Source organism: Pecten maximus, chromosome 5 (genome assembly GCF_902652985.1).
Source record: "Pecten maximus chromosome 5, xPecMax1.1, whole genome shotgun sequence".
In the NCBI taxonomy this organism is placed as follows: domain Eukaryota; kingdom Metazoa; phylum Mollusca; class Bivalvia; order Pectinida; family Pectinidae; genus Pecten; species Pecten maximus.
The window spans coordinates 37911348-37934420 of NC_047019.1; the positions used below are offsets into that span (position 1 = coordinate 37911348).

At 35.8% G+C, this 23073-nt stretch overlaps 1 protein-coding gene across 3 annotated transcripts in view; it reads left to right on the forward strand.

Annotated features, from left to right (window-relative positions):
• Positions 1-23073, forward strand: part of LOC117327972 (transmembrane protein 135-like) — a 227312-nt gene that overhangs the window by 26936 nt on the left and 177303 nt on the right. Inside the window, exons 3-5 of one of the 3 annotated variants that reach the window (XM_033885239.1) lie at positions 4194-4283; positions 5250-5342; positions 10867-10900. In XM_033885239.1, coding sequence (XP_033741130.1) covers positions 4194-4283; positions 5250-5342; positions 10867-10900 — 217 coding nt within the window. The remainder of the gene's footprint in view (positions 1-4193; positions 4284-5249; positions 5343-10866; positions 10901-23073) is intronic. The other 2 variants (XM_033885242.1, XM_033885240.1) reach the window with 2 other exon arrangements.

Genomic DNA, 23073 nt, shown 5'->3' on the forward strand with positions numbered 1-23073 from the left:
TATTGGGGTAATCACATTTTATGTAATAAAAAATGGCAGGCTCATGAAGCCCACGCTATTGGGATATTACAGGTTTTTGTCATTAAATGAAAGATTTTAAAAATGCTAGAAGTGCAGTTGTAAAATTTTAAGGATTTGTTTACATTTATGGTTGAATCTTAAAATGAAGATGTGTCTGATTTCTCTGAGTTTTGATAATACATACAGGCATCCATATAAACCAAAAGTAGTAAGAGACAGTTGTATAGTTAGTGATGTGATCATGTGTACAGACAGTTGTATAGTTAGTGATGTGGATCATGTGTACAGACAGTTGTATAGTTAGTGATGTGATCATGTGTACAGACAGTTGTATAGTTAGTGATGTGATCATGTGTACAGACAGTTGTATAGTTAGTGATGTGATCATGTGTACAGACAGTTGTATAGTTAGTGATGTGATCATGTGTACAGACAGTTGTATAGTTAGTGATGTGATCATGTGTACAGACAGTTGTATAGTTAGTGATGTGATCATGTGTACAGACAGTTTGTATAGTTAGTGATTGTGATCATGTGTACAGACAGTTGTATAGTTAGTGATGTGATCATGTGTACAGACAGTTGTATAGTAGTGATGTGATCATGTGTACAGACAGTTGTATAGTTAGTGATGTGATCATGTGTACAGACAGTTGTATAGTTAGTGATGTGATCATGTGTACAGACAGTTGTATAGTTAGTGATGTGATCATGTGTACAGACAGTTGTATAGTTAGTGATGTGATCATGTGTACAGACAGTTGTATAGTTAGTGATGTGATCATGTGTACAGACAGTTGTATAGTTAGTGATGTGATCATGTGTACAGACAGTTGTGTTGGTAGTGGTGTGATCATGTGTACAGACAGTTGTATAGCTGGTGATGTGATCATGTGTACAGACAGTTGTATAGCTGGTGATGTGATCATGTGTACAGACAGTTGTATAGTTAGTGATGTGATCATGTGTACAGACAGTTGTATAGTTAGTGATGTGATCATGTGTACAGACAGTTGTATAGTTAGTGATGTGATCATGTGTACAGACAGTTGTATAGCTTAGTTATGTGTACATGTGTACAGACAGTTGTATTAGGTTAGTGGATGTGAGCATGTGTACAGCAAAGTTTGATTTAGTAGTGGATGTGATCATGTGTACAGACAGTTGTATAGTTAGTGGATGTTGATCATTGTGTACAGACAGTTGTATAGTTAGTGATGTGGTCATGTGTACAGACAGTTGTATAGTTATTGATTTGATCAGTGTACAGACATTTTGTTAGTTAGTGAGGTGATTCATGTGTACAAGAAATTTGTATAGCTGGTGATGTGATCATGTGTACAGACAGTTGGTGTTGGTAGTGGTGTGATCATGTTGTACAGACAGTTGTGTTGGTAGTAGGTGTGATCATGATGTAACAGACAGTTGTGTTGTGTAAGTGGTGTGATCAATGTGTACATACAGTTGTGTTGGTAGGTGGTGTGATCATGTGTACAGACAGTTGTGTTGGTAGTGGTGTGATCATGTGTACAGACAGTTGTATAGTTAGTGATGTGATCATGTGTACAGACAGTTGTATAGTTAGTGATGTGATCATGTGTACAGACAGTTGTATAGTTAGTGATGTGGTCATGTGTACAGACAGTTGTATAGTTAGTGATGTGATCATGTGTACAGACAGTTGTATAGCTGGTGATGTGATCATGTGTACAGACAGTTGTATAGTTAGTGGTGTGATCATGTGTACAGACAGTTGTATAGTTAGTGGTGTGATCATGTGTACAGACAGTTGTATAGTTATAGTGATGTGATCATGTGTACAGACAGTTGTATAGCTAGTGATGTGATCATGTGTACAGACAGTTGTATAGCTAGTGATGTGATCATGTATACAGACAGTTGTATAGCTGGTGATGTGATCATGTGTACAGACAGTTGTATAGCTAGTGATGTGATCATGTGTACAGACAGTTGTATAGTTAGTGATGTGATCATGTGTACAGACAGTTGTGTTGGTAGTGATGTGATCATGTGTACACACAGTTGTATAGTTAGTGATGTGATCATGTGTACAGACAGTTGTGTTGGTAGTGGTGTGATCATGTGTACAGACAGTTGTGTTGGTAGTGGTGTGATCATGTGTACAGACAGTTGTGTTGGTAGTGGTGTGATCATGTGTACAGACAGTTGTGTTGGTAGTGGATGTGATCATGTGTACAGACAGTTGTATAGTTAGTGATGTGATCATGTGTACAGACAGTTGTATAGTTAGTGATGTGGTCATGTGTACAGACAGTTGTATAGTTAGTGATGTGATCATGTGTACAGACAGTTGTATAGTTAGTGATGTGATCATGTGTACAGACAGTTGTATAGTTAGTGATGTGATCATGTGTACAGACAGTTGTATAGCTGGTGATGTGATCATGTGTACAGACAGTTGTGTTGGTAGTGGTGTGATCATGTGTACAGACAGTTGTGTTGGTAGTGGTGTGATCATGTGTACAGACAGTTGTATAGTTAGTGATGTGATCATGTGTACAGACAGTTGTATAGTTAGTGATATTGGTTGTTTGTATACGGACAGTTGTGTTGGTAGTGGTGTGATATTGGTTGTTTGTATACGGACAGTTGTGTTGGTAGTGGTGTGATATTGGTTGTTTGTATACGGACAGTTGTGTTGGTAGTGGTGTGATATTGGTTGTTTGTATACAGACAGTTGTGTTGGTAGTGGTGTGATATTGGTTGTTTGTATACAGACAGTTGTGTTGGTAGTGGTGTGATATTGGTTGTTTGTATACAGACAGTTGTGTTGGTAGTGGTGTGATATTGGTTGTTTGTATACAGACAGTTGTGTTGGTAGTGGTGTGATATTGGTTGTTTGTATACAGACAGTTGTGTTGGTAGTGGTGTGATATTGGTTGTTTGTATACAGACAGTTGTGTTGGTAGTGGTGTGATATTGGTTGTTTGTATACGGACAGTTGTGTTGGTAGTGGTGTGATATTGGTTGTTTGTATACGGACAGTTGTGTTGGTAGTGGTGTGATATTGGTTGTTTGTATACGGACAGTTGTGTTGGTAGTGGTGTGATATTGGTTGTTTGTATACAGACAGTTGTGTTGGTAGTTGTGTGATATTGGTTGTTTGTATAAAGACAGTTGTGTTGGTAGTGGTGTGATATTGGTTGTTTGTATACAGACAGTTGTGTTGGTAGTGGTGTGATATTGGTTGTTTGTATACAGACAGTTGTGTTGGTAGTGGTGTGATATTGGTTGTTTGTATACGGACAGTTGTGTTGGTAGTGGTGTGATATTGGTTGTTTGTATACAGACAGTTGTGTTGGTAGTGGTGTGATATTGGTTGTTTGTATACAGACAGTTGTGTTGGTAGTGGTGTGATATTGGTTGTTTGTATACAGACAGTTGTGTTGGTAGTTGTGTGATATTGGTTGTTTGTATACAGACAGTTGTGTTGGTAGTGGTGTGATATTGGTTGTTTGTATACGGACAGTTGTGTTGGTAGTGGTGTGATATTGGTTGTTTGTATACAGACAGTTGTGTTGGTAGTTGTGTGATATTGGTTGTTTGTATACAGACAGTTGTGTTGGTAGTGGTGTGATATTGGTTGTTTGTATACGGACAGTTGTGTTGGTAGTTGTGTGATATTGGTTGTTTGTATACAGACAGTTGTGTTGGTAGTTGTGTGATATTGGTTGTTTGTATACAGACAGTTGTGTTGGTAGTGGTGTGATATTGGTTGTTTGTATACAGACAGTTGTGTTGGTAGTTGTGTGATATTGGTTATGATAAAAATTCTGTATGTACAATCAAGATTTGTTGTGTAGATTGACAGATTGCTCTGGTGGAATGCTAAAAAATATGTGGTCGAGTGGTTAAGGTGTCGGACACTTTATCACTAATCACCCCACCCCCCTCCCCCCTCCCCCCTCCCCCCTATGTAAAACCCAATTAGTCTATATGATCATCACTACAAAGTGCTTGCATTCAGTCTCCAATGTTATGCTGTAATATAATGTTATAGGAATAAAGGTGCTCACTCTGGTATATTCCATGGTAGTGAAGTGTGCTATTATGTATATAGTTCAAAAAATGAAAATATTAATGGCTTAATTTGTTTTTGTCGTAATGCTGAAATGTCATTTTTATTTCAGAAAGTTAACAGGAATTTACATTTTCCTCAATGCATTCCTGTGTGGAATTCCAGCTTGTGCAATGTCAATAAGCATAGAAAGGAAAGACAGGTATACAGACCCCTAAAGGGTCTTCTACAGGGGAGACAATCCAGGCTCAATCCACATACTGACTCAAACAGTTCACCATGTAGAATTTTTTTTTTTAAATGAAAGAAAACAGTCTTTGTTTTATAATTGAAAATATCATTAATGGTGATGAATTCAGTGTAAAACTTCAAAAATTCACCTGGTGACTGTTTTGATAAACATCATGTGGATCTGTCATCACACGTATGTCATGATTGTCTCCCCTGATGTGTTTTAAACTCCTCCCTGTTGCTTTGTATGTATCACATAATAACATGATAGTTGCATCTGATCGAAGCCTGGGGGGTACACATACTACTGGACAATTGATGGACAAGATTATACAGAGGAACCAGTTAAAGTGGGAGGTTGTACCAACTCTACAAGCTATTCACTTTAAGATTGGGGTGGTTTTCGTGATGAGATCTTGGTCTGTTTGCCAGTTTTACTGACAGCACACTGGGGTGGAATGTTTGATTTGACATACAACAGGGATCAGGTCTGTCCTGGCTCCAGTCACACTGTGCTCTATCAGGCTTTGATCAGGTGCAAGTCGCATCTTACTTGTCATTCATGCTCCAGCTTCCAGGAGAAGCCTTTCATCCCTAACAGTTTCTATCTGATGCTCAAACATATCTCTGATTCCAACATGTATGGTGTTGTTGTTTCATGTTCAAAATACACAATACATATTTATATATCAGCTGGATCAGATAGGTGTCATTACTGTAGACTTGGATGAAGGGTTTCTCAGACGGATCTGGAAATACTAAATGTTAGTGAAATGTTTTGTCTGATAGTAACCACAACTAAGAGTTGAATTTCTTAATTAAACGAAAGAAAACAATTCTGCATGTTGTGAGCATTGTCAGACAAAACATGTAGGAACAGTACTAACTGGAATGGTAAGAAAACAATTGACATCCAATATTGTTTCTTTGTTGACAGGAAAATCCTAGGCCGATTCTTTTATCCTACACTGTCATTTATTCCTGCTGCGTCAGCTTCGTATGTGGGAATCCTTGTAGAGAGGGCATCAAGGTATTGGCCAGTCACCTTAGTGTAACATTGACAAGTCTCATATCCACCAGTCATTGATAGTCTAGCACTGACCAATCACAAGAAACCCTACATTTGAGTTTATATGTCCATCAAAACATGGGGCATGATAGGACATGAAATGTTTGTTTGTTTTCTTTTCCATCTGTCTTGTTACCCATATTAATCTACACATGGTTTATGTAAAACATTTTCATTAGTAGATATCAATTAGCTTAATAAAACTTGGTAATTGTGCATTTACATGTATAACCACTGAAGTTAAAAGTTAAGCAAAATCTTTGTATAGTTGATTAACACATTGCTCTCATGATTGACTGACAGTCGATGACTGGATTCTGATAAATCTTTATCTATATTCTGATAAATCTTTATCTATATTCATTGCATGAAAAAAGAAAGTATCAATTCAGTAGAAATAGTGAAAGTTTTATGAAGGTGTGTTTGTTATATGGTCAATTACTCGAGGGGTTTTACAAAAAATTACTTTAAATATACCACCAATTTTGTTTATAAATTAATGCTGGCAATAAGATGAATTCATAGTGCGCTTGGATTTGTCAATCTTGTCAATTTCAGAACCAAAATTATTTGAAGTCTGGCCAGATTGTTAACAAACTTATAGACAACTTCTTTTCAATAACTAAAGGTCCAGAGACCAGATATTTTGCTTGTAGCATACTAAGATGAAGGCTAGGAAGTGTGTGTGTAAAATGAATGACCTTGTCCATGATTTATGTTTGAAAGAGTTAGATTGGCCAAAATATTTAAAAGACACCTTTTCAAATAACTGCGAGGTTTGGTCTCTGATACACTTGTTCTTAATTATGTTTATGTATGAAAAGGATCACTGGATAACAGGTGAACGATTCAGGCCCATTGGGCCCTTGTTTTGATTTTAAACCATAACCCTTACCCAAAATGGTTCAATTCCATAATTTGCATCAACAGTACAATTTTCATTTAAAGGCATATCTAAATTATTTTAACCTTAACAAAAACATTGTCCAATTTAATTCAACTATAAAATTTGTAATGAAAAAAAAGGAAAGTTTCTTTTACCTAGAATATTACGTGAAAAATTTTTTTTTTTTATTATGAAAATTGGTAGGTAATTAGTACTGGTAAAATAATAATGAGTTGATGGAAAACAGTTGCCATTATCTTTTTAACACGATTCTGATAATATAAACAAAAAGGTAGCATAGTTTTTAAATTCATTTTTTCAATTCAAATATTTAATCAATCATTATTGAATTGTTTCCCTGGAAACCGGACACCGTAGACACTATAACTTTAATTGATCAAACTCTTTAGCTTATAGGCAACTTCATATTCATCTACCTGGGTACCTGTACTCATAACCATGCACTCATTTCATTTCCTAATCTTGATATCAATGAAGTAAAATAGTATACATTGATTACTGGAAGTAATTGAAATCCTGCCAATATTGACAGTTGACAACTATAGATTAACAAAAAAATGCTTAGCTGTGATACAATGGTCGAGCACCTGCTGGAATGTAATTAAGTATGTAATAAGATGGCATGTTTGTGTTGATTGCTCAGGAAATATAACTCCTTATTCACGCTATTAAACATTAGCTTTTGTGTATAATTTTTTAACAAAATATTTTGTTAATTTGGAGAGAAAAAAAGAATGATTCATATTTCAGAAAACGTTGGCTTAAATATCCAATTAATTTTGAGATTTTTAAAAAAAGAAATCTGTTTTTCGCTGTAGGTGCTTATTGCTGAAAAATAGTTATTATTCTAGGTACATAAATAAAATTTTTGCTCATAGCTCAGAAGAAATCCTTTCATAATTTTTTTTTAATAAAAATTAATTTAGGTGAAGCTAGTCGGCTATGATTGATATAATGATATATGAAAGTTTAAAATTTCAAACGACAGATCAACACTTTTATTTGACTCCTAATCTGATATAATGATAAAAATGGTTTGCCAACGTGTAATTACAGCTGCCATTGGTAGGGGAGTGGCTTTAACACCTAATTATGGAGGGAAATTAAAAATCGGGGCAGCATAAAAGATTGCACTGGTCTACTGGCTAGGCTGCTAAGCCTTAACAATACACCACAATATGCTTTTCATACCACAGTTTGAATCAGTGGCATGGAGGATAATTGGACAGGGAGGAAAAGTTAAGAAAGATACCAAACAAATCAGCAGGGGGTTTATGATAAAGTCCATTCTAAATTTAGCCTTTATCCCAAGAGAAGTTGAATGAAAGCATTCTAGACTTATCCTAATTGCAACTTACTTAACAATGAAGCATATAAAGGATTTGGATAATTCCAAAAACTTGTCATGCAGACTTACATAATAAAGAAAATTTTAATTGCTTGTGTTAAAAAGAGGAAAATCTACTTGATATCAATATTTACTGGGTATTTATTTTCGCGCTTTATTTAATAAGTGTGAATATAGTGAAATTGAATCCAAGCAAATATTAATTGCATGTACCTTATAGATATACAAGGTATACGTACACACACTACATTGTTTTAAGTTTGTACGATGTACTAACTGAGGACATGTGTAACTTACGAGTTCTGATATCAACAAGATAACAATTGGACAAACATACTGGAAATTCATTTTTTTATAAGATCTACACATTTTATTTGAAATGAAAATGTGGTATTCAAATTTCCTCAAATTGGGTATAATTTGAATAAAGATTTATCTATGATCCTGATTTCTTAAACTTCATTAATTTGAAATGCATGTACATTGTAGATGAAATAAAACAGTGATGTTTGAATAATAGATCTGGAGTAATACTGTGTAAGTGAATCAATCACCAATTAACTGCTCTCTTGTACATGTTATCGTCCTCTAACTGTTCGGTTGTTATTAGAAATGAATGTTGGTAATAAAAGAGAAATTTTATTAGGTGGGAAAATAGGATTCAAATAACAGATAGAGCATATTACAGTATTAATTCCTTATATCATATATGATACTTTGTAATATTTGTAATTTTCTCATTAAGTTTGATACTTGGTGATGAAGCTGAAATGGCTTTGTGTCACTGTATGGCCATCTAGTTCATGGGTTTGTGTCACTGTATGGCCATCTAGCTCATGGGTTTGTGTCAATGTATGGCCGTCTAGCTCATGGGTTTGTGTCAATGTATGGCCGTCTAGCTCATGGGTTTGTGTCAATGTATGGCCGTCTAGCTCATGGGTTTGTCTGTGTCATTGTATGGCCGTCTAGCTCATGGGTTTGTGTCAATGTATGACCGTCTAACTCATGGGTTTGTCTGTGTCAATGTATGGCCGTCTAGCTCACCTCTCCTGCTCTCTCGTGTCTCGGAATGTTTTTTGTAACGTAATAGACCAGTGTATGAAGACCAGGTTAAATGGTAATGGCAGACCATTCAGTTAATTAGCTTAAAATTCATGAAGACTGTGTCTAAATGTAGATGACAAGCATTTTAGAATGTCAGTAATCATTGAGGGGACCCCCAACAATTGGGTGAGGGTCCAGTTACAGATGAAACACTCACAATGTCTACACCACTGCACTCTATTGATTCCCTCTAGCAGGAAAAAAGCGAACTTTGAGACCGTTTGGGAAAATTATCGGAAATGACTCTATCAATTTCAGAGGATAAACATTATGTTGTCAAGGGGGCTGTTTTGTCTTCCTGCTATAAATCAGCTTGATGGTTTTACAGAGCTTGAGCTGTAACTCTGTACAACATCTTCCCAACACTGGATCCTGACTGGTCGATTACAGATCATATCACCGGCAGGAAACAAAGAGTCCGCATTCTATGAAAAAAAATTCTAACAAATGATTAAATTCTGATTCCAATCTCGTCTAATTTACATAAACAATTGATTTACTTCTTTAGACAGTATACACATCTGATTAGGCCAGAAGGCCATGTTTCTCTGGTTTTAGGAATGAATTAGATTTAGAGTTAGAAGAGTGATTTCAAATTGCCACCACCATGATGGCACCTGTGTAACTTGAACAGGTATAAATTAAATCATACACGAGCAGCAAAGTTGGTGTGTGTGTCACTGGTGGAAATGTCTCGCCCGCTGGGACAGGAACAGGGCTAGGGTATAAAGAAGAAGGAGAAGCTATTAGGATCTCAGCATGATGCTTGTGTAACTAACTGGAGCAATGATTTCCCCTGTTCAGTCCGTCCAGCATTGGAAAATCATTGTTTGTATAAAGTTAGTCAGCTGCTCATTGAGTACATTTAAAATCAACATATTTGAATGTCAGCCATATTTAAATTCTTATGTGTATAGTTTTTGCTATTGGTGTACAGGTACATAGTTTATGAGATAATAATTAAGTGTGTCCTCCAACATATTAAGTTAATCTCTGATGTATTTCAGAATGGTCATGTGTGTATCAAAGTCATTCTTGTGAGGTCAGAAAAAGTGAGAAATTTCTTTTTCACTGAAGTATATAATGGCCATAAATTCATTTTATGGTTCAGCAAAATTGACATGAGATTGGCGTTACTGTGTCATTATCTATGTAAACTGATGCTTGTCAAAAGTCAGAAAGGCGGACTTATGACACCCTTCTTATTGACTACAATGGATAGGTGGTGCCTATAGCATACACACTCTGATACCCTATACCTGTCAAGATTTGGGGGTTAACAAAATAGATACAATCTATCCCAGGTTACCTCCTTACAAAAAACACTGGCTGGCTTGAATGACTATGTAAACACTCGACTGCCGACTGTCAAATCCATTGTAGCTGCGATTTATATTGAGGAAAGATAGTCGAGAGATAGGCCAAACGAATGGCATATGTTGAAAGACACTACGATAATGCTTATGTCATTACAGAGTACAGGTCCCCTGGATAAAATATGGCTTCATACATGTTTCACTCAACTAACATTCCAATGTTTTTGATTAGATTAAGTTGATTTTTATTGTGTAGCATTTTTCATCCGAGATGAATTATGAGTTATCCCCCTTTGTTGTGTGATACTTACAGTTCTCACTTGCACTACTGTTCATGTGTACTGTGTTGTTTGATATATTTTGTGATAAACTAGGAATGTGAGGAGGTAATTAGTAGGTACACCAAATTGAAGTTGTCAGGGGAGGTAAGGCAGGTCATTTGTCACATTGATCCTGTCACTAAGGTGGCACAACGCCAATTTTAGGTCAAATTCTGTATGGGGTTGCTAGCCAAAGAGCTTGTAAAGACTAGTTTCCATTGATTAAATCAGGTCAGACAAAAATAAAATCTTCAGTTTGAATAAATGATGATATGTAGAGAAATATATAGGATATTTTGATTATGATACTATTACAATATTGGCATTGAAAATAAGATATGAAATGCATGATTTGCTTTGAAAAACGAAGCTCATTTATTACATTATGTTCATAAGTATCTATTTATATTTCACTCCTTATAAAGTATTATTAATTAGAAATACTGTGTTGTGTTAATATTTACCCATCAGTTATTCTTTGTCATTTCAGGAGGGGCCTTCTGGCTATCTACATGGCTAATGTGGTAAGTTTATGACACATGTCTAATGTGGTAAGTGTATGACACATGTCTAATGTGGTAAGTGTATGACACATGTCTAATGTGGTAAGTGTATGACACATGTCTAATATGGTAAGTGTATGACACATGTCTAATGTGGTAAGTGTATGACACATGGCTAATGTGGTAAGTGTATGACACACGTCTAATGTGGTAAGTGTATGAGACATGTCTAATGTGGTAAGTGTATGACACATGTCTAATGTGGTAAGTGTATGACACATGTCTAATGTGGTAAGTGTATGACACATGTTTAATGTGGTAAGTGTATGACACATGTCTAATGTGGTAAGTGTATGACACACGTCTAATGTGGTAAGTGTATGACACACGTCTAATGTGGTAAGTGTATGACACACGTCTAATGTGGTAAGTGTATGACACATGGCTAATGTGGTTAAGTGTATGACACATGTCTAATGTGGTAAGTGTATGACACATGTCTAATGTGGTAAATGTATGACACATGTCTAATGTGGTAAGTGTATGACACATGTCTAATGTGGTAAGTGTATGACACATGTTTGGATAGAGGCCTGGATTTACACCTGAATATTAGGTTGAATAACTTATGATCTTAAGATTGGAGTTTATATATATTAAAAGAACAAAATACATTGTATATCTAATTGACATGTTATTGTTTACTGCTAATCCATTTCCTGATAGAGAGCCATTTCCTGTTGGATTGCAAAAATCGACCCACATTCCATGAAACTTTCATTTTTGAATTCACACTGAAAACTGGTATTGTGACGGCCTGGGAAATCTTGCAAATGACTCTGCAATAAAAGTTTTTGAGATCGAAGCACACCACTCTGAACGCACAATACATTTAAAACCTATTTCAAATGTAATTAGCATATAATAATGGACATAACTTTTACCCCAACAGGTGCCCCACAGGAACATATTTACCAGTTATACAATAAACATGGTGCTAAAGTAAAAAAAAACAACTTCTTCAACAGATAAGCTGTTATAAGTCAGACTAATCATTGTACACCCAAATCGATAGTTCTAGTCAACAAGGAAAAAAATAGAAATTGAATTAATTTTAATTTGGGAGCATGCTAACTTGAGTATTTGTATGCATAATGTACAGTAAGTTTGTGTGAAATGAGATTGGGAACAAAACCTGTACTTTATTTAATGAAGGGCTTGGAGACAGTTTGTCGCTGGAATCACAACAAAGTCACCAAGATCTCTCTGTAATAGTCAGTGAGCACTACAAGCACTATAGAGGGACTGGTAAAATATTGTCCTAGTTGTATAGGGTTAAAACACTGACAATTGCCATTAGGTTTTAAAACCTATGGAATAATTCTAGTGTTAAAATTCACTGTCGAACATTCTCAACCGATTCAGCAATAATTACTCCGACGTAGAAGCCCTACATTTTCATTGATTTAGCTCATGATGTATTGAGAGGTTTCATGGCAAATTAACGTGCAAGTTGTGTGGTATGTTACGCAAACAATCTTTTGTACCCCTAGATTTGTGACAAATGGAACGCAAATATTTTCTAATGGAGTACCAACCCATATTGAAATGACAATATTTGATAAGACAGTGACAAGGCTTGAGAACGTTTACCGTGGAAAGTTTGTGCTGAAGCATTTACTCAAATGTAAGAGCACAGATAAGGTCAACTCATTACAATATTTTCCTTCTCTCCTTCTATTGACACAGCAACAAAGCTTGTCAAAAATTATAGAAAATGTCGGACTTGAGAGGTTTATTGTTAGTCAAAGGCTCGACCTGAAACAGTAAGGTCAAATCTTTGGAGGTCTATACACTCTCTGACTTAGAAAAGCTTTGTTAGAAGTTGTCGATCGTTGCAGAGGCGCCAATTTATTATTAAACAAAAAAGTTGCTATAACTTAAAAAGTGATGTATGCAGGTTGTCACTTTAGTGTGACCTTGTCTGAAATCTGTCTGTAACTTTGACAGTACTGATAACTTGGAGAGTACTGATAACTTGGTCAGTCCTGATGACTTGGTCAGTACTGATAACTTGGACAGTCCTGATGACTTGGTCAGTACCGATAACTTGGAGAGTACCGATAACTTGGTCAGTACTGATAACTTGGACGGTACTGATAACTTGGACAGTACTGATAACTTGGTCAGTACCGGCCGATAACTTGGTCAGTACTGATGACTTGGACAGTCCTGTTAACTTGGACAGTACTGATGACTTGGTCAGTACTGATAAATTGGACAGTCCTGTTAACTTGGACAGTACTGATAACTTGGTCAGTACTGATAACTTGGTCAGTACTGATAACTTGGTCAGTACTGATGACTTGGTCAGTCCTGATAATGTCAGTCCTGATAACTTGGTCAGTACTGATAACTTGGTCAGTACTGATGACTTGGTCAGTACTGATAACTTGGTCAGTACTGATGACTTGGTCAGTCCTGATAATGTCAGTCCTGATAACTTGGTCAGTACTGATAACTTGGTCAGTACTGATAACTTGGAGAGTACTGATAACTTGGAGAGTACTGATAACTTGGTCAGTCCTGATAACTTGGACGGTACTGATAACTTGGTCAGTACCGATAACTTGGACAGTACTGATAACTTGGAGAGGACTGATAACTTGGACAGTACTGATAACTTGGTCAGTACTGATAACTTGGTCAGTCCAGATAACTTGGAGAGTACCGATAACTTGGTCAGTCCTGTTAACTTGGTCAATACTGATAACTTGGTCAGTCCTGATAACTTGGTCAGTACTGATAACTTGGAGAGTACCGATAACTTGGTCAGTCCTGTTAACTTGGTCAATACTGATAACTTGGACAGTCCTGTTAACTTGGTAAGTACTGATGACTTGGTCAGTACTGATAACTTGGACAGTCCTGTTAACTTATTCAGTACTGATAACTTGGACAGTCCAGATAACTTGGAGAGTACTGTTAACTTGGTCAGTACTGATAACTTGGTCAGTACTGATAACTTGGACAGTACTGATAACTTGGTCAGTACTGATAACTTGGACAGTCCAGATAACTTGGAGAGTACCGATAACTTGGTCAGTACTGATAACTTGGACAGTCCTGATAACTTGGTCAGTACTGATGACTTGGTCAGTCCTGATAACTTGGTCAGTAATGATAACTTGGTCAGTACTGATGACTTGGTCAGTACTGATAACTTGGACAGTCCTGTTAACTTATTCAGTACTGATAACTTGGACAGTCCAGATAACTTGGAGAGTACTGTTAACTTGGTCAATACTGATAACTTGGTCAGTACTGATAACTTGGACAGTACTGATAACTTGGACAGTACTGATAACTTGGTCAGTACTGATAACTTGGACAGTCCAGATAACTTGGAGAGTACCGATAACTTGGTCAGTACTGATAACTTGGACAGTCCTGATAACTTGGTCAGTACTGATGACTTGGTCAGTCCTGATAACTTGGTCAGTACTGATAACTTGGTCAGTACTGATAACTTGGTCAGTCCTGATAACTTGGTCAGTACTGATAACTTGGTCAGTCCTGATAATGTCAGTCCTGATAACTTGGTCAGTACTGATAACTTGGAGAGTACTGATAACTTGGAGAGTACTGATAACTTGGAGAGTACTGATAACTTGGTCAGTACTGATAACTTGGTCAGTACTGATAACTTGGTCAGTCCTGATAACTTGGTCAGTACTGATAACTTGGTCAGTCCTGATGACTTGGTCAGTACTGATAATTTGGACAGTCCTGATAACTTGGTCAGTACTGATAACTTGGTCAGTACTGATAACTTGGTCAGTTCTGATAACTTGGTCAGTACTGATGACTTGGTCAGTACTGATAACTTGGTCAGTCCTGATAACTTGGTCAGTATTGATAACTTGCAATTGGTCAGTCCTGAAAACTTGGTCAGTACTGATAACTTGGTCAGTCCTGATAACTTGGTCAGTACTGATAACTTGGTCACTCCTGATGACTTGGTCAGTCCTGATGACTTGGTCAGTCCCTAAAACCAAGATTTATTTCAAAATTTCATGTCACTATTTCCTCCAGACGTCCTGTTTAGAAACTTCTCAAATTATATATATCTGATTCCTTGGTCCCAGGTTTTGTGTTATAAAATTTTAGATTGATCAAATAATAGAAATGGCCATCAGACCACCAACCATCTTTGATTTGAAGAGTTGAAGTTTGTTATTTCTATTTATGTGTAGGTTGTTCTTTGTCTCAAGTATTTTGTTGAAGCTTGGTCTGTTTCTCAGAAAGTTGTTGATGGATCATTCTTGGGTTTCAGATCTAAGTTCCCTTTGTTTTGAAATGATTAGAGATAAAGTGTGAAGCTGCATGAGTAGAGAAATGATCTTAAGGTCCACTGAAGATCAGTCAATTGTGGACGTGCCTCATCCCTCTGGGATCTCGTTATAGGTAGGCTTTTTGTCATCAATGTTTTCCATGGTGCCTAAAAAACTCGCTGATTAAGTTGAGAAATACATTTTAGGAGCAATGTGTGCAGTAAAATAATTCGTTTAATCTGCCATGAAAATTCTTTGGAGATATGATAAATTTTGCATGGGGTCAAATTCCTTATGACAGTAACACCCTATTAAGTATGATTGTCGGTATCATATCACCTAGTTCAAGAGCAGCTTTGGAGTCTGTCATATTTTAAAAGAAAGAAGATCGTATTGTAGGGACAAACTTGTCACCTGAGAATGAATTATGGGTATATTTTGAGTCTTTGTGAGACAGATTTTCTTTCACAATAATCTCCTGCGAGTTTAATATGAAATATTTTTGAATGCATTGGATTCAGACTGCTATTGATAAGATCTGACCTGAATACTATGGTCGATGGCACATGCGAGTTTTTTTCTATTTCACAATAATTACCTGTATTAATACCATGAATAGACTTTCATTCATCGCTCAGTGACAGCAATATCATTATACACAAGAATTTTATTATAAAATCTTTTCTTTTTCGTGCATGACTGTTTTTTGCATGTTTGTGTTTACAGAACATTTTAGTAAAGGCTATTCTGGCAGCACAAACAGCTTAGCATGGCAATTTGTGAATGCTTTGTAGAGCTCCAAAAAGTGCTTATGATAAATGAGAATTTTTAAGGACTGGAGTAATAGTCGGTGCCTATTGTAGCCTTGGTAGTATGTAACCTTCCCCCTTTCCCAAATTTGTCTTTGACAAACTGTGACACCAGAGTCATATTCCTATATTTATTTGTCACCTTTACGGAGAGAATTAGACTTACTCTGGATTATAGTACTCTGTCTATGATACGAACAAAAAGCTTGGTCCTTTGTGTATTTTCTCAAGAAATATTCAAAATATTCAGCTTCAAGTTTGTTCAAATGGCTTCGTACGTCATTGGACGTCATCTGTCAGTTGTCGGTCTTCGTCCATCAAATTTGTCATTACTTAACATTTTTACATTTTCAACTTCCTAAAATTTCCTGAACCAATTTTTGATGGAATTTTGTAGAAACCTTCCTGGGGCAAATGCCAACCAAAATTGTATGCAAGGGGGCCAAAAAGGTCAAATTGACTGAAATTTAAAAAAAATCTCTTTTCAAGACCCAGATATGGTCGAATAAAATACTCTTCATGAATGGAAGGGTCTTTAAAGGTATTTTATAAAAATTGTTTCATGGTCCCGGAGTTTCACATTACCCCTTGGGTAGCGCTGAACTATAGTTTATAGAGAAAAATCACATTTTTGAGCATAATTTGTGTCATTTCCATTGGAAATGATTAAAAATTGGTTGGAATTATATATGTGGATGGGCTTAACTTTACTATTATTTGTTGTAAATACATAGAAAATAGCTAAAATATCTGGTATAAGTGAAATGAAACATTTTGGTGTCAGAACACAGTACATGCATGGTATTAAGTGTACTTTTCCAAAATTGTAGTTAGCCAAAATATCATTATTTGTTTTTTTTTCAGTTTGAATATAATCATTGGAATCTCAAGATACTGACCATATACATGCCATCAGTATACGTAAGATTTAAACTTCGGGTAGAATTTTCAAGAATATAGCAAATCCAGATGTAAGGAATCTAGATGATCATTTTAAGCTTTTATGGTAAAATTAAATAAATCAGTTTCTATGGTAAATTAAGTTTCTGTAGTACAGATACATACACAAGTGTCTATGGTATATTAAGTTTCTGTAGTACAGATACATACACAAGTGTCTATGGTATATTAAGTTTCTGTAGTACAGATACATACACAAGTGTCTATGGTATATTAAGTTTCTGTAGTACAGACACATACACAAGTGTCTGTGGTATATTAAGTCACAAGTGTCCGTGGTATATTAAGTCTGTGTAGTACAGACACATACACAAGTGTCCGTGGTATATTAAGTTTGTGTAGTACAGACACATACACAAGTGTCCGTGGTATATTAAGTTTGTGTAGTACAGACACATACACAAGTGTCTGTGGTATATTAAGTTTGTGTAGTACAGACACATACACAAGTGTCCGTGGTATATTAAGTTTGTGTAGTACAGACACATACACAAGTGTCTGTGGTATATTAAGTCACAAGTGTCCGTGGTATATTAAGTTTGTGTAGTACAGACACATACACAAGTGTCTGTGGTATATTAAGTTTGTGTAGTACAGACACATACACAAGTGTCCGTGGTATATTAAGTTTGTGTAGTACAGAGACATACACAAGTGTCTGTGGTATATTAAGTTTCTGTAGTACAGACACATACACAAGTGTCCGTGGTATATTAAGTTTCTGTAGTACAGACACATACACAAGTGTCCGTGGTATATTAAGTTTCTGTGGTATATTAAGTGTCCATGGTATATTAAGTTTCTGTGTCCGTGGTATATTAAGTTTCTGTGGTATATTAAGTTTCCGTGGTATATTAAGTTTCTGTGTCCGTGTTATATTAAGTTTCTGTGGTATATTAAGTGTCCGTGGTATATTAAGTTTCTGTGGTATATTAAGTGTCCGTGGTATATTAAGTGTCCGTGGTATATTAAGTGTCCGTGGTATATTATGTTTCTGTGGTATATTAAGTTTCTGTGGTATATTAAGTTTCCGTGGTATATTAAGTTTCTGTGTCCGTGGTATATTAAGTGTCCGTGGTATATTAAGTGTCCGTGGTATGTTAAGTTTCTGTGGTATATTAAGTGTCCGTGGTATATTAAGTTTCTGTGGTATATTAAGTTTCTGTGGTATATTAAGTTTCTGTGTACGTGGTATATTAAGTTTCTGTGGTATATTAAGTTTCTGTGGTATATTAAGTGTCCGTGGTATATTAAGTGTCCGTGGTATATTATGTTTCTGTGGTATATTAAGTTTCTGTGGTATATTAAGTGTCCGTGGTATATTAAGTTTCTGTGGTATATTAAGTGTCCGTGGTATATTAAGTTTCTGTGGTATATTAAGTTTCTGTGGTATATTAAGTTTCCGTGGTATATTAAGTTTCTGTGGTATATTAAGTGTCCGTGGTATATTAAGTGTCCGTGGTATATTGAGTTTCCGTGGTATATTAAGTTTCTGTGTCCGTGGTATATTAAGTGTCCGTGGTATATTAAGTTTCTGTGGTATATTAAGTGTCCGTGGTATATTAAGTTTCTGTGGTATATTAAGTTTCTGTGGTATATAAAGTGTCCGTGGTATATTAAGTGTCCGTGGTATATTAAGTTTCTGTGGTATATCAAGTTTCTGTGGTATATTAAGTGTCCGTGGTATATTAAGTGTCCGTGGTATATTAAGTGTCCGTGGTATATTAAGTGTCCGTGGTATATTAAGTTTCTGTGTCCGTGGTATATTAAGTGTCTGTGGTATATTAAGTTTCTGTGGTATATTAAGTTTCTGTGGTATATTAAGTTTCTGTGTCCGTGGTATATTAAGTTTCTGTGTCCGTGGTATTAAGTTTGTGTCCGTGGTATATTAAGTTTCTGTGGTATATTAAGTGTCTGTGGTATATTAAGTGTCCGTGGTATATTAAGTGTCCGTGGTATATTAAGTGTCCGTGGTATATTGAGTTTCCGTGGTATATTAAGTGTTTGTGGTATATTATGTTTCTGTGGTATATTAAGTTTCCGTGGTATATTAAGTTTCCGTGGTATATTAAGTTTCCGTGGTATATTAAGTTTCTGTGGTATATTAAGTGTCCGTGGTATATTAAGTTTCTGTGGTATATTAAGTTTCCGTGGTATATTAAGTGTCCGTGGTATATTAAGTTTCCGTGGTATATTAAGTGTCCGTGGTATATTGAGTTTCCGTGGTATATTAAGTTTCTGTGTCCGTGGTATATTAAGTTTCCGTGGTATATTAAGTTTCTGTGTCCGTGGTATATTAAGTTTCCGTGGTATATTAAGTGTCCGTGGTATATTAAGTTTCTGTGGTATATTAAGTGTCCGTGGTATATTAAGTGTCCGTGGTATATTAAGTTTCTGTGGTATATTAAGTTTCTGTGTCCGTGGTATATTAAGTTTCTGTGGTATATTAAGTGTCCGTGGTATATTAAGTTTCTGTGTCCGTGGTATATTAAGTTTCTGTGGTATATTAAGTGTCCGTGGTATATTAAGTTTCTGTGGTATATTAAGTGTCCGTGGTATATTAAGTTTCTGTGGTATATTAAGTGTCCGTGGTATATTAAGTTTCTGTGTCCGTGGTATATTAAGTTTCTGTGGTATATTAAGTGTCCGTGGTATATTAAGTGTCTGTGGTATATTAAGTTTCTGTGGTATATTAAGTTTCTGTGTCCGTGGTATATTAAGTTTCTGTGTCCGTGGTATATTAAGTGTCCGTGGTATATTAAGTGTCCGTGGTATATTAAGTTTCTGTGGTATATTAAGTTTCTGTGGTATATTAAGTGTCCGTGGTATATTAAGTGTCCGTGTCCGTGGTATATTAAGTGTCCGTGGTATATTATGTTTCTGTGGTATATTATGTTTCTGTGGTATATTAAGTGTCCGTGGTATATTAAGTGTCCGTGGTATATTAAGTGTCCGTGGTATATTATGTTTCTGTGGTATATTAAGTTTCTGTGGTATATTAAGTTTCTGTGGTATATTAAGTGTCCGTGGTATATTAAGTGTCCGTGGTATATTAAGTTTCTGTGGTATATTAAGTTTCCGGGGTATATTAAGTTTCTGTGGTATATTAAGTGTCCGTGGTATATTAAGTTTCTGTGGTATATTAAGTTTCTGTGGTATATTAAGTTTCCGTGGTATATTAAGTTTCCGTGGTATATTAAGTTTCTGTGGTATATTAAGTTTCCGTGGTATATTAAGTTTCTGTGGTATATTAAGTGTCCGTGGTATATTGAGTTTCCGTGGTATATTAAGTTTCTGTGTCCGTGGTATATTAAGTTTCCGTGGTATATTAAGTTTCTGTGTCCGTGGTATATTAAGTGTCCGTGGTATATTAAGTTTCTGTGGTATATTAAGTTTCTGTGGTATATTAAGTTTCTGTGGTATATTAAGTGTCCGTGGTATATTAAGTTTCTGTGGTATATCAAGTTTCTGTGGTATATTAAGTGTCCGTGGTATATTAAGTTTCTGTGGTATATTAAGTGTCCGTGGTATATTAAGTGTCCAAGGTATATTAAGTTTCTGTGGTATATTAAGTTTCCGTGGTATATCAAGTTTCTGTGGTATATTAAGTTTCCGTGGTATATCAAGTTTCCGTGGTATATCAAGTTTCTGTGGTATATTAAGTGTCCGTGGTATATTAAGTTTCTGTGGTATATTAAGTGTCCGTGGTATATTAAGTTTCTGTGGTGGGTGTGTTTAAAACAGTTTAAGATTTTATTGCATCAACATTGTTTTGACTGATGTAAGATAAGAAATTGTTTTATGAATAAATTTCAGCATTTGGGGAAGAGATTCAACTTCCACTGTACTCTCTCACAGATAAATAAACTTGCCCATCTCTGAAACAAATCACAATATATAGTTTGACTCATTAATATATATTACACAGTTTCTATTAGTTTTGGAAGATCAAAGAGAGAATTTACGTCCACCCCATTCTTTCAATTCTGTTAATTCTAGTGATGTTGTATACAAATTGTTTGTTTGTTTTTTTACCTGCTGAGATTTAATGAGGTAATAATTTGGGCATTTGAAATACCTGGCCAAGTGGATGTGTTGTGCAGGTGTGCAGTGACACTATCCATTTGTCAAATGCTCATTAGGGAAGAAATGTTAGTAGCTTCTGGAAAGTTTTTACAGGGTTACCACACAGTGAGAGGCTGCGGTATGTAGGCACTGATATGTAGCCTCTTATGTAAGCTCACTAGGCGATGAAAGGTGGTGGGCATGTGATCCAGTCAAGTGAGAGGCAGGCAGAATATTGGGGACTGGTAGGGGGAAATTAGGTCTGTGGTTAGGGTAAAATGGGAGAGGACATTGGGGTCTATGGTTAGGGTAAAATGAGAGAGGACATTGGGGTCTATGGTTAGGGTACAATGAGAGAGGACATTGGGGTCTATGGTTAGGGTAAAATGGGAGAGGACATTGGGGACTGGTTAGGGTAAAATGGGAGAGGACATTGGGGACTGGTTAGGGTAAAATGGGAGAGGACATTGCCAGGGGTCTATGGTTAGGGTAAAATGGGAGAGGACATTGCCAGGGGTCTATGGTTAGGGTAAAATGGGAGAGGACATTGGGGACTGGTTAGGGTAAAATGGGAGAGGACATTGGGGACTGGTTAGGGTAAAATGGGAGAGGACATTGGGGTCTATGGTTAGGGTAAAATGGGAGAGGACATTGGGGTCTGTGGTTAGGGTAAAATGGGAGAGGACATTGGGGTCTATGGTTAGGGTAAAATGGGAGAGGACATTGGGGACTGGTTAGGGTAAAATGGGAGAGGACTATTAGGGAGCTGGTGGAGGTCATAAGTTAGGATTGGAAAAGGGAGGAATGATATAGAGAAAGGGCACAATCTAATTTTCTACAACCAATGGTCATCAAACTTCTTTATGTAGCCTGTTACATTGTGTGGGGCTGGAAGTCCTCATCACTATAGTGCTTATGTAGCTTTATACAGAAAAACTGTCTTATATCTTATGTTGGAAGATATGAAAATACTTATGTATATATATATATATACAGAGACTCGGAGATATACAAAGAAATCCATTTGCTTGATAACCCTTGTTTAATGCATTTGCATATATATTGAAATATATTTCATCATAAGTAATCATAGATATATTTAATCAAAAGTTATTAAAATATATTTAATCATAAGTAATCATTAAGATAGGTTTAATCATAAGAAATCAACAAATAAATGAACCCATATCTATACAGAAAAAAAGGAGAAAAAAGTTCTACATTTTTACTGCTAAATATTTGTTCTAATGTCTCAAATAGAATTTAAATAAAAGTTTAACAGTAATATAATTAACCATAAGTAATGGATAAATTAATGAACCCACGTTTATACAATAAAATAAACCAAAAAAAAAATGAAAGAATGCCTCTCTGCCCCTCTCCAGTTATATTTTGAATTAGAATGGATGTAAGAAATGTTCGTTAAAACAAAAAAAAGATGTGTTTTATTAATTTCCTGTCAATAACGGTGTTGCGACCAGGAAATGAATGTTTGTGTTAGCTTGGTATTGGCACTTTAAAAAACTGCATAATTCCGGTTAGTGGAGAATTGTGGTTTATCTGGCCATCATTTAGCCACTTGTTGATCACACTATCTAATAGAAGATCTGGAAACCTTCAGAAATGATGATTTCAATTTATATGGACTTGCTGATTATTGGTATTGGGCAATATTGCTGATTCATTTTCAGATTTTAGCGTTCATATTCACCCAAGACAAAGCAAGTTTTTTATGATGATATCAAGAACTCTGATATTTGTTTGTGAATTTTGAATTTTTAAAAAAAATTGTCAAATGATCATTACAGTAACAACTAGAACATTTTGAATTGTCTTTTTCTCCTAATCTTAGTTTTTCAGTCAAATTTGAATGGCTTCTGAACCGATTAAGATAAGGCTTTAAAATATTATAAAACTTTCTCTGTGCAAGAACTCTGACAAAGGACTTCTGGGAATACTGAAGGCGGGAGGCTTGCTTAGATAAAATATTGATTAGAGAAGCATGCCATTAAAACAGCCATAAAAT